This window comes from Manduca sexta, chromosome 4 (assembly GCF_014839805.1).
Source record: "Manduca sexta isolate Smith_Timp_Sample1 chromosome 4, JHU_Msex_v1.0, whole genome shotgun sequence".
NCBI lineage: Eukaryota > Metazoa > Arthropoda > Insecta > Lepidoptera > Sphingidae > Manduca > Manduca sexta.
The window spans coordinates 2,353,497-2,367,942 of NC_051118.1; the positions used below are offsets into that span (position 1 = coordinate 2,353,497).

General features: G+C 38.7%; 1 protein-coding gene across 1 annotated transcript in view; it reads left to right on the forward strand.

The window, feature by feature from the left end:
* LOC115444553 (myrosinase 1) overlaps positions 1–14,203 on the forward strand; it is a 38,442-nt gene extending 24,239 nt beyond the window's left edge. Inside the window, exons 3-12 of the mRNA XM_030170376.2 lie at positions 189–336; positions 7,107–7,273; positions 7,837–8,097; positions 8,473–8,561; positions 9,181–9,328; positions 10,297–10,460; positions 10,950–11,099; positions 11,267–11,358; positions 12,243–12,366; positions 14,117–14,203. Coding sequence (XP_030026236.1) covers positions 189–336; positions 7,107–7,273; positions 7,837–8,097; positions 8,473–8,561; positions 9,181–9,328; positions 10,297–10,460; positions 10,950–11,099; positions 11,267–11,358; positions 12,243–12,366; positions 14,117–14,200 — 1,427 coding nt within the window. The 3' untranslated portion in view covers positions 14,201–14,203. The remainder of the gene's footprint in view (positions 1–188; positions 337–7,106; positions 7,274–7,836; positions 8,098–8,472; positions 8,562–9,180; positions 9,329–10,296; positions 10,461–10,949; positions 11,100–11,266; positions 11,359–12,242; positions 12,367–14,116) is intronic.
* The last annotated feature ends 243 nt before the right edge of the window (positions 14,204–14,446 follow it).

The window sequence follows — 14,446 nt, forward strand, 5'->3', positions numbered from 1 at the left end:
TTGTCGTACATTGTCAATAGTGACGTGCAGTAAAATTTGTGGAATGTATACTGCCGTGCTAAGCTCAATCTCAAAAAAAAAAATCAAAATCATGATTTTTATGTCGTCGAGAAAGAACTTACGATGCCGGTATTAATCGGTTGTATAGCCGTTTCGCCACTGCTGACTACATAAATTGCGTGTTCCAGATAAAAGTGAGAGTATATGGGATCACTTCTCACACACACATCCAGAGAGGATCGCTGGCGCAGCTCATGGGGACGTGGCCTGCGACTCCTACAGGCATTGGAAACGAGACATTCAGATGGTACACGAATTGGGAGTGCACTTCTACAGGTAACCACTGGGGTTTAGGGATGAAGTGGTCAATAGGGAGGGGGAAATTATATCTATCTCTCTCTCTGTCTCTAATCGTTCGCTCAAAGCTGAGGATCGTGACCGTTGTCACTTGGTCGAGTCTTGGACAGCTGATCGCCAGGCATGACGGTCCTCCGCCAGATGCAGTGCCTTCGGGACAGTGTTGGCTAGCGTTTTGATTCTAGCCATGACTATCTCGATCTAAACTAATACGATAAAGTGGAAATGTTTGTGAGTTTGTTTATAGGTTGGTAGGGGTAATCTCTAGAACTACTGAACTGATTTTGAGAATTCTAATAAGCTATATTACTCTTAAGTGTTATAACTCCTAAATGCTAGTATAGGCTGTTTATCCCGGGAAAAATAGAAGCAGACGTTAATTCCGGAACATATTTTTCATGTCGCCGAAGACGCGTGCAAAAGCTAGTAGGTAGATAAATCAACTGATCTGATTGCCAAACTTCTATCAATATATAATAATCGCCGCGGAGCTATAATTGAACTGGGCTGGACACGTCAGTTGTATGTGTGACGCTTTGGGCTAGGATTAGCACTTTATGAAACCCTCATAGGCGTAAAGGTAGATGTAGAGTTGACCGTGTGTTTGATGGTAATGTATGGGAGTCACAACTCTAGCTATAATGAAACTCCAAAGATGGCACTGAATATATTATGTATTTCAAAACTCCAGAGTACGTTTAATACAAAGTGGCGTATTTAGGTGGTAATAGTAACAATTCGTAATACGTACTAATTAAACAAAGGCGCACGTTGCTTTTATATGGGAGGTATGGTGTGACACAGCGTTCTCGCACAACTCCGCACGTGCACTTACATAGCTGCGCAAGTGTGTGTGTCCCAACACCATTCCCCCCTTTTACAAAAAAAATAAACGCATAAAAACAATTTTATAAAAAGAAGTAACCACACATAAGTACAATAAAAACAATATTTGACAAGTAGAAATTCATCGCTGACTAATAATAACGCTAGACACTGGACACTGATGCTGTTGTTGAACATTGCAATAAGTTCGACGCGTCAACAGCTCGTATTACGCGTAGCTGTCTGCAGAGGCCTTATTCTCTATCCCGCACGTTATTTTAACAGTACGTAACAAGCACGTAACACAACGCATCATGTTTAGGACTATAGAAATTTGGCTTACAGAATACCATTCCACGCACATTTCTCGAAGATAACATGACACGGCCGCGTTACGCGTTTACACTATCATACAGAATAAGGGCCCAGGTGACGAGATGTTTGTATTCGTTGCAGCGATTGATACCTCTTTTCTTAACCACTTTTTAACTTTGCGTCGACATTGTAACCACACTGTAGTAACTAACACGATGACTAGCAGTGATGCTATGACGATCAATGTTATGTTAAATTGATTAACTTGCGATTCAACTGCGCTATTCTGGGCTATAACTACTTCTTCTTTACTATAAGTTTTGCCCATTATTACGATTATTTGTAAAGTGTAGCTTGTTCGCGAGGTCTATAACGTATGAAGTTATAGCACTATAAATGCTTCTTATACCTTATGACAATGTCCAAGTAAGCAAATAAAATGGTACAAATAATTTAAAATCTAGGTCATCGTTACGCAGTTTGTTCGCGATGGGTAACGTTTGACAAAGCAATTTGTTTTAAAATAATTCAAAGTTATAACGTTAATATTATAAAAGACATAAAATGTGTACAAAAACTGTCCATCGCGAACGCTTTGCTCATCAAGCAGAAACATGAGCAGGCATGTACTCGACATACCGTCGACGATACCGTGCGTTGTTTACGACCTGATGCAATTTATTTATTTTATTAGGACATCCAGTGGTAATTACAATAAAACTTATAACTAAGTAAATCATTTAAGCAAAACACGTGTTAAAGGCATTACCTTTAGGCGTCACAGCATGCACCGAATGGAACTACTTATTTAGTTATTTAATAATAATATAGTTAACAAATAAGAAAAACATCAAAGTATGTAACAATAACAAATGTGAGAGGGATCAATGATTGTTATCATAATTTATAACTTTTAAAACCTGAGTTCGAAAAGCTGCCAATGCGTCGTTAAATACATCTATAGACTGGCCGAGAGAATTGTAAGTTCGAGACAATCTGGGTATTGCCGAATTATATTTGTTATTAGTTCTAGTTAGTGGTGGACACAACAGACAAACAGGCTGCCTCGGCAGGCGGCTGGGTACGCGTATTTTTATGGCTCCTAATAACGGTGGACAATTAATATAATTCCGTAAAATTTTGTACAAAAATGACATATCTAGAAGTTTCCTTCGATCATTCAAAGTAATCATTTTGAAATATGTTAATCGGTCAGCATAGGAATTAAGTTCTGTGTTTGACTTATTGTGATAATATGCGAGATGTCTTGTAAACCTTTTTTGTATGCGTTCAATGCGAAGTTGGTGGACTGAGTAATACGGACTCCAGACGGTACTACAGTATTCTAAGGTCGATCTAACATATGAGTTGTAAAGCACTATTTTTGTGTAAGGATTTTTGAAAACTTTACCATTCCTAATCACAAAGCCAAGCATTTTAGATGCTCTACTAATAATGTTATTCAGGTGAGGTACAAAAGTCAATTTGGTATCGAAAATTACACCTAGATCACGCATTGTGTGGCATTCTTGTAAGGGCGCATTATTTATGTTATATGAAGTTGAAAATTTATTGTGGTTACGGGTGAATTTTATTAGGTTACATTTCGTATTATTTAAAGTTAACCTATTACTAGCACACCAATTTGCTAAGTTATTTATATCTGACTGGAGCAAAAGACTGTCGTCTAGGGTGATTATGACCTTAGATAATTTAAGATCATCTGCAAAGAGATAAACTTGACTGTATTTAATTGTAGATGTTATGTCATTTATTAAAACGTTGAATAACCAAGGACCCAAATGTGATCCCTGAGGAACTCCAGAGCTGGCCGTGTAAGTGACGGACTCGAAACCTTTCATAACAACATACTGATGGCGATTCTCTAAATATGAAATAAACCAACTTAATAAACTGCCATAGATGCCGTAATTATGATAATATTAAATAATAATATCAGCCCTGTATTATATACTTGCCCACTGCTGAGCACGGGCCTCTACTACTGAGAGGGATGTAATTTCTTAATAAGTATATCATGCGAGACTCTATCAAAAGCTTTTGAGAAATCCGTGTAAATGGAATATACTTGGTGTCCAGCGTCAACAGCGTCCACAAGATAATTATGATAGTTTATTAGATTCGTGTTGGTTGATCTAGATTGAACGAACCCATGTTGATCGTTAGTAAGATGCTGTTTAAAGTGAAATTTTAAATGTGAATATAAAAGGGATTCGAATACTTTGGCAAACACTGATAGTATGGAAATGGGCCTGTAGTTGGATATTAGTTCAGGGTCTCTGGCTTTGAGTATTGGCACCACCTTGGCTCTTTTCCAGACCACGGGGAAGACTCCTGTGTGAAAAGACTTATTATATATTAAAGTTAAAGGTTTGCTTAGTGCAGACGAACATTTAGTGACAAAATACGATGGTATACCATCGGGACCGTATCCTTTATTAGGGTCCAGTCTTTTTAAATATTTGTATGTTTTTGAACGCGATATATTTTTTATACTTAAGGTGCTTATATCATGCCCGCCACTATTCACCCCGGCGTGAGTTTTGGTATCAATGGGTGGACAATTAATGTATGTTGATGAAAAATACGATGCAAACATATTGCATATATTCGGTACCTGTTGTTGCAGAAGTATTATTGTGTGTCATTTTATATGGATATTGATTAGCTGCGTTGTGTTTTTGCTTTAAATATGACCAAAAATATTTCGGATTGCAAGAAACACTCTCTTTAATCTTGTGTATATAGCTATTATAACAAATTGTGGTTAAATTTTTGCACCTTTTATTTAAGATAACTAATGATATGTGATCTAAAGGATTTTTAAATATTCTGTACGTATGCAATAATTTGATTTTTTCTCTGTTTAATTTGATTAATTCCTTACTGTACCGACAAGGGTGTCTGCCGTTGCGAGCTTTGGTTTTAGGTACATATTCATTTATAATTTTGTTTAAGATGCTGTAGAACTTGTCTGTCATTTTATCAATGTTCTCATATACGGCGAGTTCTCCCAACCAGTCTATACTGTCCAGTTTTGAAACTATTAAATCATAATCAGCCTTGTAAAAGTTATATTTCATCTCTATATTTTTAGGCGTAAGTTGGGTCGTAGTAGATACACATACGGATATGTCTAATGGAATGTGCAGTAGATCAACATTAGTCAACACATTAGTCGACGCATTTACTTTTATGATCAGTATGTTGGATAAAACTAAATCTAAAATCTTGTCACTATTATTGCAAATGTTGTATTGAATTAATCCGTTAAGGTTGGCAAAATCAATGAAATATTGACTTAATGATGATCCCCTGTGATAGATCGTTAGTTCCGGGAAGTGACCAATTGATACAACTCATATTAAAATCACCAACAATACAAACATTGGTCATACTATCGGAAACGCCGTTAAAATGGTCTATGAAATGTTCTAAGATATTCCGATTTACCGGCGGTGGAACATATACTGCACACAAATTGAGATAAAAGTTATTTGTAATCTCTATTCCGACCCAAAGATCTTCACAGAGACTCTCCTTATCTTTGAGACGTGAGGATTTGAGCTCTTTTGATACAGCTATTAGTACCCCACCTCCATCCTTATGTTTGTGAAAGCCAGCGTTTTCGCGATCTCTTCTATACACAATATAGCGATTATCAAACAATTCTGTGTCCTTAATGCCATTATTTAGCCACGTTTCCGTAAGTATAATAATGTCAACATCAATGCCAGTAGTATTACAATAAAAATCGTGAGTTTTGGTGCGGAGACCTCTCACGTTTTGGTAGTATATCTGGATACAGTTGAATTTTAGTGTTAATATACCAATGAAAATACTATAATCTAACAGTAAGGAATTAATTGAGTTTGTCCAGCACATCACAGTATATGAATTGCGAGGTTTCGGTTTTGCGTATAAATATTCGCTCTTGCTTTACCCTCACAAACTTATATCCCTTTTCTCTCGCTTTAATACGGGCCGCTGCATGTAGTTTCCTGTTACTTGGTGAAAGATGTTCTAGTACGAAAATTGGCCGCTTTTGGTCACCCATGCCTATGTGACTGGTGTTGAGTTTATCATTTGAATTTGCTTTATTATATAAAATGACTTTGGCTAGAAACATGTCCCGCAGCCGAGTTGTTGCCAATTTCACGATGATAGCGCGAGGTCTGCTGTATTATGCAATAGTAATGATTCGAAGAATTCTTTTGCACATGATACATTTTGTAAAATATTAACACTGTGTATATGAACGAAGAAAAAAAAATTATAAAATGTAAAAATAAAGTAAAAATGTGTAAATAAAATGTATATGCTTATATAAAATGTGAGTCCTAATTAATCCATAAATCTTACACGAGTATTGATTACTCGACCACTTCTAGTAATATGTTGTTGCCTATTTCCGGAGGTTGTGCCAAAAAATTGATGTTATAACTTCCTTGGGCATGTGTCGTCGCTCACCTTCTGCGGTGCTAAGGTGGTTTCAATCCGGATGAATCAGGCGCGAGGTTCATCTACCCAGAAGTCGGGAATACGCGTATGAACGGATACTCCCAGTAGATCAGTTTCTTTTGTCTGTGTATTTGGAGCTTTGGTTGCAATCTTGAAGATCACGTCGGATGAATCACGTCTTGTGTATCACGTCGGATGAATCATGTCGGGTGGATCACGTCGGGTGGATCACGTCAGGGTTACCATTGTAGAGTTGAGTGTGTTTTTAATGGTAATGTATGGGAGTCACAACTCTAGCTATAATGAAACGCTAAAGATGGCACTGAATATATAATGTATTTCAAAACTCCAGAGTACGTTTAATACACAGTGGCGTACTTAGGTGGTAATAGTAACCAATCGTAAGACGTACTAATTAAACAAAGGCGCACATTGCTTTTATATGGGAGGTATGGTGTGACACAGCGTTCTCGCACAACTACGCACGTGCACTTACATAGCTGCGCAAGTGTGTGTGTCCCAACAATAGACAATAGAAGTGATGGCGGGACCAACTGGATTCATTTAAAAGGAGATACCTGGTTTATGGAATAATCTAGGGAAAAACTTGACCCAAAATTGAGGTTTCATAGACTAACCCCCTTATTCATAGACGTTATTTATCTACGGACGGGGCATTGCTGTGATAACAAGTCTGTTTCTTAGTGCTGACGGCATGGCAGCCTTCGTAGTGCGTAGACATAGGGCCGTTGTGATTACCTAATCTTGAGATACAAGTTGAATGTAGTTGGCTGTCCGATAAACAAAGCTGAACAAACAGCAAGCTGTCAGATAAACAAAGCTGAGACTTATGATACTATACAAATCTAATAAAGCCATTATTAATTTATTACTTACATTTCCTTAGTTTAGGCCCGTAGTGTTGTGTTAACCAGCTTTGAGCCGATATAAGTGTCCATTATAATAAAACAATAATTTTTGATACAATTTGATAAAACAATTCTTTTGATGGCCATAAAGAACCGTTAAGATATTTAAGATATTTCGTTTTATATTGCTATTAAACAATTAACTAGTCGACCAGTTTAGAAATTTAGTTACTCCAACCAAAGAACCTTAATGTGCAGATTCTCTATATCTTGGCCGAGGCTGATGCCGACTGGTTTCCCGAACTACATCAGCGAGGATGGCAAGCAGTACTACAACAAGCTGATTGACGGACTCCTGGCGAAGGGGATCCAGCCTCTGGTCACCATGTACCATTGGGACCTGCCGCAGAGGCTGCAGGAACTCGGTAAGGCGACAATCCACTGATAGGATAAGGAGGTCTTTTGATTTATTTAAGGACAGACTCCACTTCTCTTGTTGGTAAGAGTGGAGTCCAGATAGATCATAACGAGTAATTTTTATCCCAGCCAGTTTATCATTATATCAGTTTACTGGTGGTAGGTCTCTCATATGTGAGAGTCTGCCTGGGTAGGTACTACCGCAACATCTATTTCTGCCGCCAAGCAGCAGTGTGTGGTCACTGTTGTGTTCCGGTTTGAGGACATTGTAGCCAGTGTAACTACTGGACATAGTGGACATAGTGGACATAGTGAGACTTAACATCTCATATCTCAAGATGGCGAGCGCAGTGGAATACCAAACAATACTTTGTAATTCAAGGTGTTGGATGGTGTTTCTGGCGTTTATGGGCGGTCGTATCGCTTACCATCAGGCGAAAGGTCTCGTCGCGTCATTCAAAACAATAAAAAAAATGCCGGTCTTTCCAAATCGGATATAAAATAAGATCGGAACGCGGCATAATTCCGGCAATTCATTCCAAAAATGTATTCAACACTATAATTACATTAGGCGGCTGGACCAACCCCCTAGTTACTGACTGGTTCCTGGACTACGCTCGCACGGTCTTCTCCTTGTACGGAGACAGGGTCAAGACCTGGATCACGATCAACGAGCCGCTGGTGATGTGCGAGATGAGTTACAATGACGGATCCATGGCTCCTGGGATCATCAGTCCCGAAGTCGGGACGTATTTATGCAATAAACATACCCTTCTGGCTCATGCGAAGGCTTGGAGATTGTACGACAACGAGTTTCGCCATAAATATCATGGTAAGTGGAGTATGATTGTCTTAGCATCCGTATTATTATAGCTGGTTTTTGTACGTGAGGTCGGTGCAACAAGCTTGCAAAAACAATTTATCTTAGTTTTTGTGTCCGTTTTCATGAGTTCAATATCATTTTAGGCAAACAAATCCCGGGCAAATTATTTAAAAAAAAAGTGTTTCATGGTTTAAGTATTCAGACGAAGACATCTTTCTTTTCTATTCAAATAAATTTTTAGATTGTGGTACCCGTACCAGAGCCTTTTTTCAGGATTCAGTCCCAGATAAAGCCTACACCTCGTTTTAAGGTGCTGAGGAACTGGGACCAGTTGAGCTAGAGACCCCCGGATATTCTTGCCTATTATTATCAACTGATTTCCAGGTGAAATATCCTTAGTCAACCACATGTTCTGGTACGAGGCTGTTATGTCTGGTGAGGAAGAAATTACAGAGTTAGCCCAGGAAAACTCGGTAAATACCATCTTTTATATCAACTTTAATAATAATAATAATAATATCAGCCCTGTATGTATATACTTGCCCACTGCTGAGCACGGGCTTCCTCTACTACAGAGAGGGATTAGGCCTTAGTCCACCACGCTGGCCTAGAGCGGATTGGTAGACTTCACACACCTTCGAAATTCCTATAGAGAACTTCTCAGATGTGCAGGTTTCCTCACGATGTTTTCCTTCACCGTTAAAGCGAACGATAAATTCACAAAGAATACACACATGATATTAGAAAAGTCAGAGGTGTGTGCCCTTGGGATTTGAACCTGCGGACATTCGTCTTGGCAGTCCGTTCCACACCCAACTAGGCTATCGCCGTTTTTTATATATCAACTTTACATTATTTGATTTCCTATAATTTTTCAATATGCATACTCATATACATCTTAAATCCTTTGTAATTATATAAACGAAAGGTTTTTGTCGTATATAGACTATGCATCATAGTGACATTGTCGAATGGATTTCGATATATCTAATGGATCCGGAAATATAAGGTCTATGTTAAACTTGAATGCCAGGCAAAGACCTACAGATAAAAAAATGGTGCATTTTTTTTACTAACACAGTCTCCTTGCAGGCTGGCCGTTACTCCCACCCAATATTCTCCAAAGAAGGCGGCTGGCCTTCCTCCATTGTGGACGCCCTGGCGTTGAACAGCAAGCGGCAAGGGTATCCCAAGTCTAACTTCCCGTCTCTGACCAAGGAAGAAATCGAGCTCATGAAAGGTATAGTACTCAATTTTTTTTTTAACTTACAAATCCATGTCTAGATGAGCGATCCACTCGCCTAGTGTTAACCGCTATCCATAAATAATAGCAATATTGTCCAAAACTTTGAATATTAGTGCATGGCACTGATTGCTTCAAACTGAACAGTGGCACCATCGTTGGTGGTAGGATATATTTTATATCCGCCTGGAAAGTGAACACCGTACACAAGGTATTAAAACCCGCCATAATTGCTCACGTAAGTGTGCTACGTTCCCGTCCAGCTTGTGTATATCCGGTTCCAATAGGCCGGCATAATTGTGTCTACTGTCGACGGGTAATCATCTTTCGTCAGTCGACATTCTATTGAACTCCACTATATTAAGCGTCAGGTGCAATTTGATGAGCCCGTATAAAAAATAAACTCGCGGCCGTAACCCTCAACCATTAGATGTGAAGTCTCATAATGCCTAATGATTACACTGGCTACAAACCTTTAAACCATAACTCAAATGTGATTCCACAGTGTTACTTGCGGGTATATTAGCAATTGCAATATTGGATGCGATGGAATAATGAATATGGGCCACGAAGGTCAATCTTAACGGAGATCAGCCAGATACTCTCGATACATTATAGTGCGTGTGCGCTAATACACAGGTGCACTCTCTATTCCTTTTCATAGTCCGGTAAGACGGCAATCCGACATGACCGGAGAGAGACCAGGCGCAGGACCAACGGCTTAACTTGCTTTTCGAGGCACGGGGATATCACACCAACTTCCTGACTCCGAGCTGCGACTTAGTAATTTTTAAGATGGAAATACCCAGTTACAAATATGTTTGATTAGAATCCAGGACCTCAGCGCGTTAGTCGAACTCGTTCCGCGTCCACATTACAACTACACCACCGATGCATATATTAACTGTAGTATAACGATATAATACAGGAACATTCTAGAACTGGCAACCCAATTCATGTTTCAGGAACCTATGACTTCTACGCAATGAATCACTACACCAGCCGTCAAGTTAGGAAGAGCAAAGGTGGAGAGAAGTTTGGCTCGTGGCCCATCAACGATGGACCTGACTTGGACATCAAGCTGTCGGCACATCACAGCTGGGCGAGGACTGCCGCGTCGTGGTTCTATGTAACTTTCTTATTTAACACTAGTCATTGCTCGCGGCTCAGCCTGTTTCAAAAAGATATCCGAGATAAAATTCTCGCTTTATATTTCACCGGGATAAAAAGTAGCCTATAGCATACAACAGTAATGTAACTTATTCTTATAAAAAAAACTACGAAATCGGTTAAGTCGTTGCTGAGATTAGCGCGTTCAAACAAAGAAACTTTTCAGTTTTATATATCAGTATAGATATAGTTGATGCCCTAAAATTGGAGCAAATAAAAATAATCTAAAAACCTTAATTAATGAATGATGATAAAATAAATTTAAGTTAGTAATTCACTCCTTTTTTAATATATTTATTTGAAATTTACACCTTCGTGTTAGTACAATGGTTTTTGGATCAGAACATGAAAAAAAAGCTGAATACTTCATCAGAAAAGAAGACGTGTAATACTAAAAGATAAAAATGCTACATATTCCTTTATTCTCAAAATTACCTTATTCTTTCAGGTCAATCCGCCAGGAATACGAAAACAGCTTGTGTGGTTGAGAAAACATTATGGAAACCTCAAATTCATTATAGCTGAGAACGGATATCCTTCTTCAGGTGGAAAACATGACCCTGATAGAATAGCATATCTGCATGATAATTTGGAACAGGTTAGTACATAATAGTGTTTGTTTAAACCATTTTCCTTATATTTATAAATTATCTTTGCTCGCGGCTCCGTACGTGTGAAAAAGTTTTTCCCATTTTTGTAACATTTTTCATTGATACTTCCCTATTGGTCCCATTAATACATCTACCTTTTAAAATCATATTTCAGATACTGCTCGCCATTCAAGAAGACGGCGTGAACGTCACAGCATACACGGTGTGGAGTCTCATGGACAACTTCGAATGGATGGATGGTTACAAGTAAGTTACAATTTTTTCATTTTGTAAAATATAGGAAGATATTATAACGTTGAGTTTTCGAACGACCTACATCTCAGTCTACTCCGTCAGCATAAAGGCTGCAGTCTTCGAAACGTCGGGAGAAAATAATATAGAACGTGATAAAATCCTAAAACTAGTTTTATTTAGTAATTTGAAATTCTTGACCAGCCACGGCCAACTGCATCGAAGCTGTGGTTGTACTACGGTACGGCTGCTGAATAGGTTTCGGGTTCGTCAGAGTGGGGCAAAGTGATATTGGTTTTTGTTCTCAATAGCAGCGAAGATTGGAATTTGTGCCCGACAACCTATCAACTCATAGTATGGAATAAACATATCGGAGAGTGGGCGCGATAGTTGCGTCTCTGTTAACCCTTCGGGGATAAAAATCATGGAGGTGTGTGTAGAAAACATGTTCATCAAGAATTTTAGCTGTTTATAATATTAGCGTAAACTAGGGACGTTTGCATATAGCGAATAGCGATAGCCTATTTGGTGGTGGGTGGAGTACCGAGACAAATGTCTGCAGGATTCTAAACCCTAGGACACACAACTCTGACTTTTCCAGAGTTATGTGTGTATTCTTTTTGAATTATCGCTTGCTTTAACGGTGAAGGAAAACATCGTGAGGAAACCTGCATACCTGAGAAGTTCTCTGTAGCAATGTTTGAGGGTGTGTCTACCAACCCGCATTAGCTCAGCGTGGTAGACTAGGGCCTAATTCGTCTCAGTAGTACGGGACGCCCGTGCCAGCAGTGGGACAGTATATACTACAGGGCTGTTATTATTATTTATTGTTATAGTGACGGTAAACTCTCCACTTTATTCGTAACAGAAACACCAACACCACGATGTTTATTTTTCAGAACCAAATTCGGTCTTTTCGAAGTAGACTTCAACTCTCCAGAGAGGAAGCGCACTCCGCGCGCCTCCGCTCATTACTACAGGAAGGTGATCAAGGCGCACTCCCTCGATGTTCCTAGACCACATGTAAGTTTTTTATCTACCTGACCAGTTTACTATGCAGCTGATGAGATCAAGTGTGATGCTATCGCTTATAGACCAGTGGTAAAGGGTCTATATAACTCAATACCTATACAACCCTTTTGTAGAATTTATGGAGTATCTAATTATTCTTAGAACTATTTTCCGATCGCATTAATGCATTTTATGAGATACTAGCTTTTGGCCGCGGCTCCGCCCGCGTGGTATATTTTTTCGTTACAATCTCTCAAAAGTTATAAATTTTCCTCCTTTTTGGTACAGTTTTCATTTCTGCTCCGCTCCATTTGATCATAGCGTGATGATATATAGTCTTCCTTGATAGGTGAGCTATCCAGCACTCAAAGAATTTTTCAGTTCGAAACAGTAGTCTCTGAGAATAGCCCGTTCAAACAAACAAACAAATTCTTCAGCTTTATATAATAGTAAAAAGCATTCTATGTCCTTTTCCTGGTTCTAAGCTACCTCCCCACCAACTTTCAGGCAAATCGGTTTAGCTGTTCTTGAGCTACAAATAGTGTAACTAACACGACATTCTTTTATATATATAGATATGTTGTATCGGGTTCCTTTTTGAAAAACATTACGTTTCGCCACGGTTACAGACAGTATAAACATGACCCAGCCCTCTTAGCATGTGTCTAATAACGTCACTCGTAATTGAATGTTGTTTAATTTCGATGTGATTGGTCGAGAGACCAATGCGTCAGTCACGTGTAAGTCTATCAACCAATCACAAAACGACACGGAATCGTGACGTGTTTTTTTGCCACCATCCAAGCACACAGAATTTAAAGTACAGACAGCCGTAACATAGCTAACCAAATTAAAACATTTAAATTAACTTGAGAGCAGAGACTGCGTAGTTGAGTGTGGAACGGACTGCCGAGACGAATGTCCGCAGGTTCAAATCCCAAGGGCACACACCTCTGACTTTTCTAAAAAATCATGTGTGTATTCTTTGTGAATTTATCGTTCGCTTTAACGGTGAAGGAAAACATCGTGAGGAAACCTGCACATCTGAGAAGTTCTCTATAGGAATTTCGAAGGTGTGTGAAGTCTACCAATCCGCACTAGGCCAGCGTGGTGGACTAAGGCCTAATCCCTCTCAGTAGTAGAGGAGGCCCGTGCTCAGCAGTGGGCAAGTATATAATACAGGGCTGATATTATTTATTATTATTAAATTAACTTGAGAGCAGAGACTGCGTAGTTGAGTGTGGAACGGACTGCCAAGACTGCAGGTCCAAATCCCAAGGGCACACGTCAGACTTTTTTAAAATTACATGTGTATTCTTTATGAGTTATGGATTGCTTTAATGGTGAGGTAAAAATCGTGAGGGAAACTGCATGCCTGGGAAGTTCTCTACAGGTATTTTGAGGGTGTGTGAAGTTTACCAACCCGCACTAGGCCAGCGTGGTGGACTAAGGCCTAATCCCTCTCAGTAGTAAAGGAAGCCCGCGCCCGGCAATGGGAAATTAATTTACATTAAACATTTTTTTTTACATATTTCATTGAAAAAGATTTTTATAAATAAATTATAGTAACTAATAGAGGAGTCTATCTTTTTGGTTTGGGAAAGCGAAATTTTATCAGTACCCTGATGCCTTGGGCCAGTGGGTGGTTATATAAGATTTGCCCATTTGTCTTATTACCCAGGATGGAGCCCGAAAACCCGTAAATACAATCAGAAACTATCTGTCTGAAATGCTTTGCATTGAAAATTTCTTTTCTTTTCAGTATCGCCCAGAGCCTTCGAGCAGTGGGATCAACCTACCATCTCTTACATTATTTAGTACAATTTTATTAATTAAATTATTTTAGTTACAATGTGGTTTTATTTCTTATATAACAATCATAATAAGAATGTATTATGCACTTGTATATATAAAATATATTTTTATTTTTTTTAAATGATAAATGATGATCTATAATCGATACATTCTGTAAATTACTTACAGAATGTATCGATTTACTTTATTTTGCCTGGGGATCCGTCGTTCAGATTCTGCCTTAACTTCTACACAAACCTTCACATCTATACTAAAATCACTGGATTTTACTCTCAAT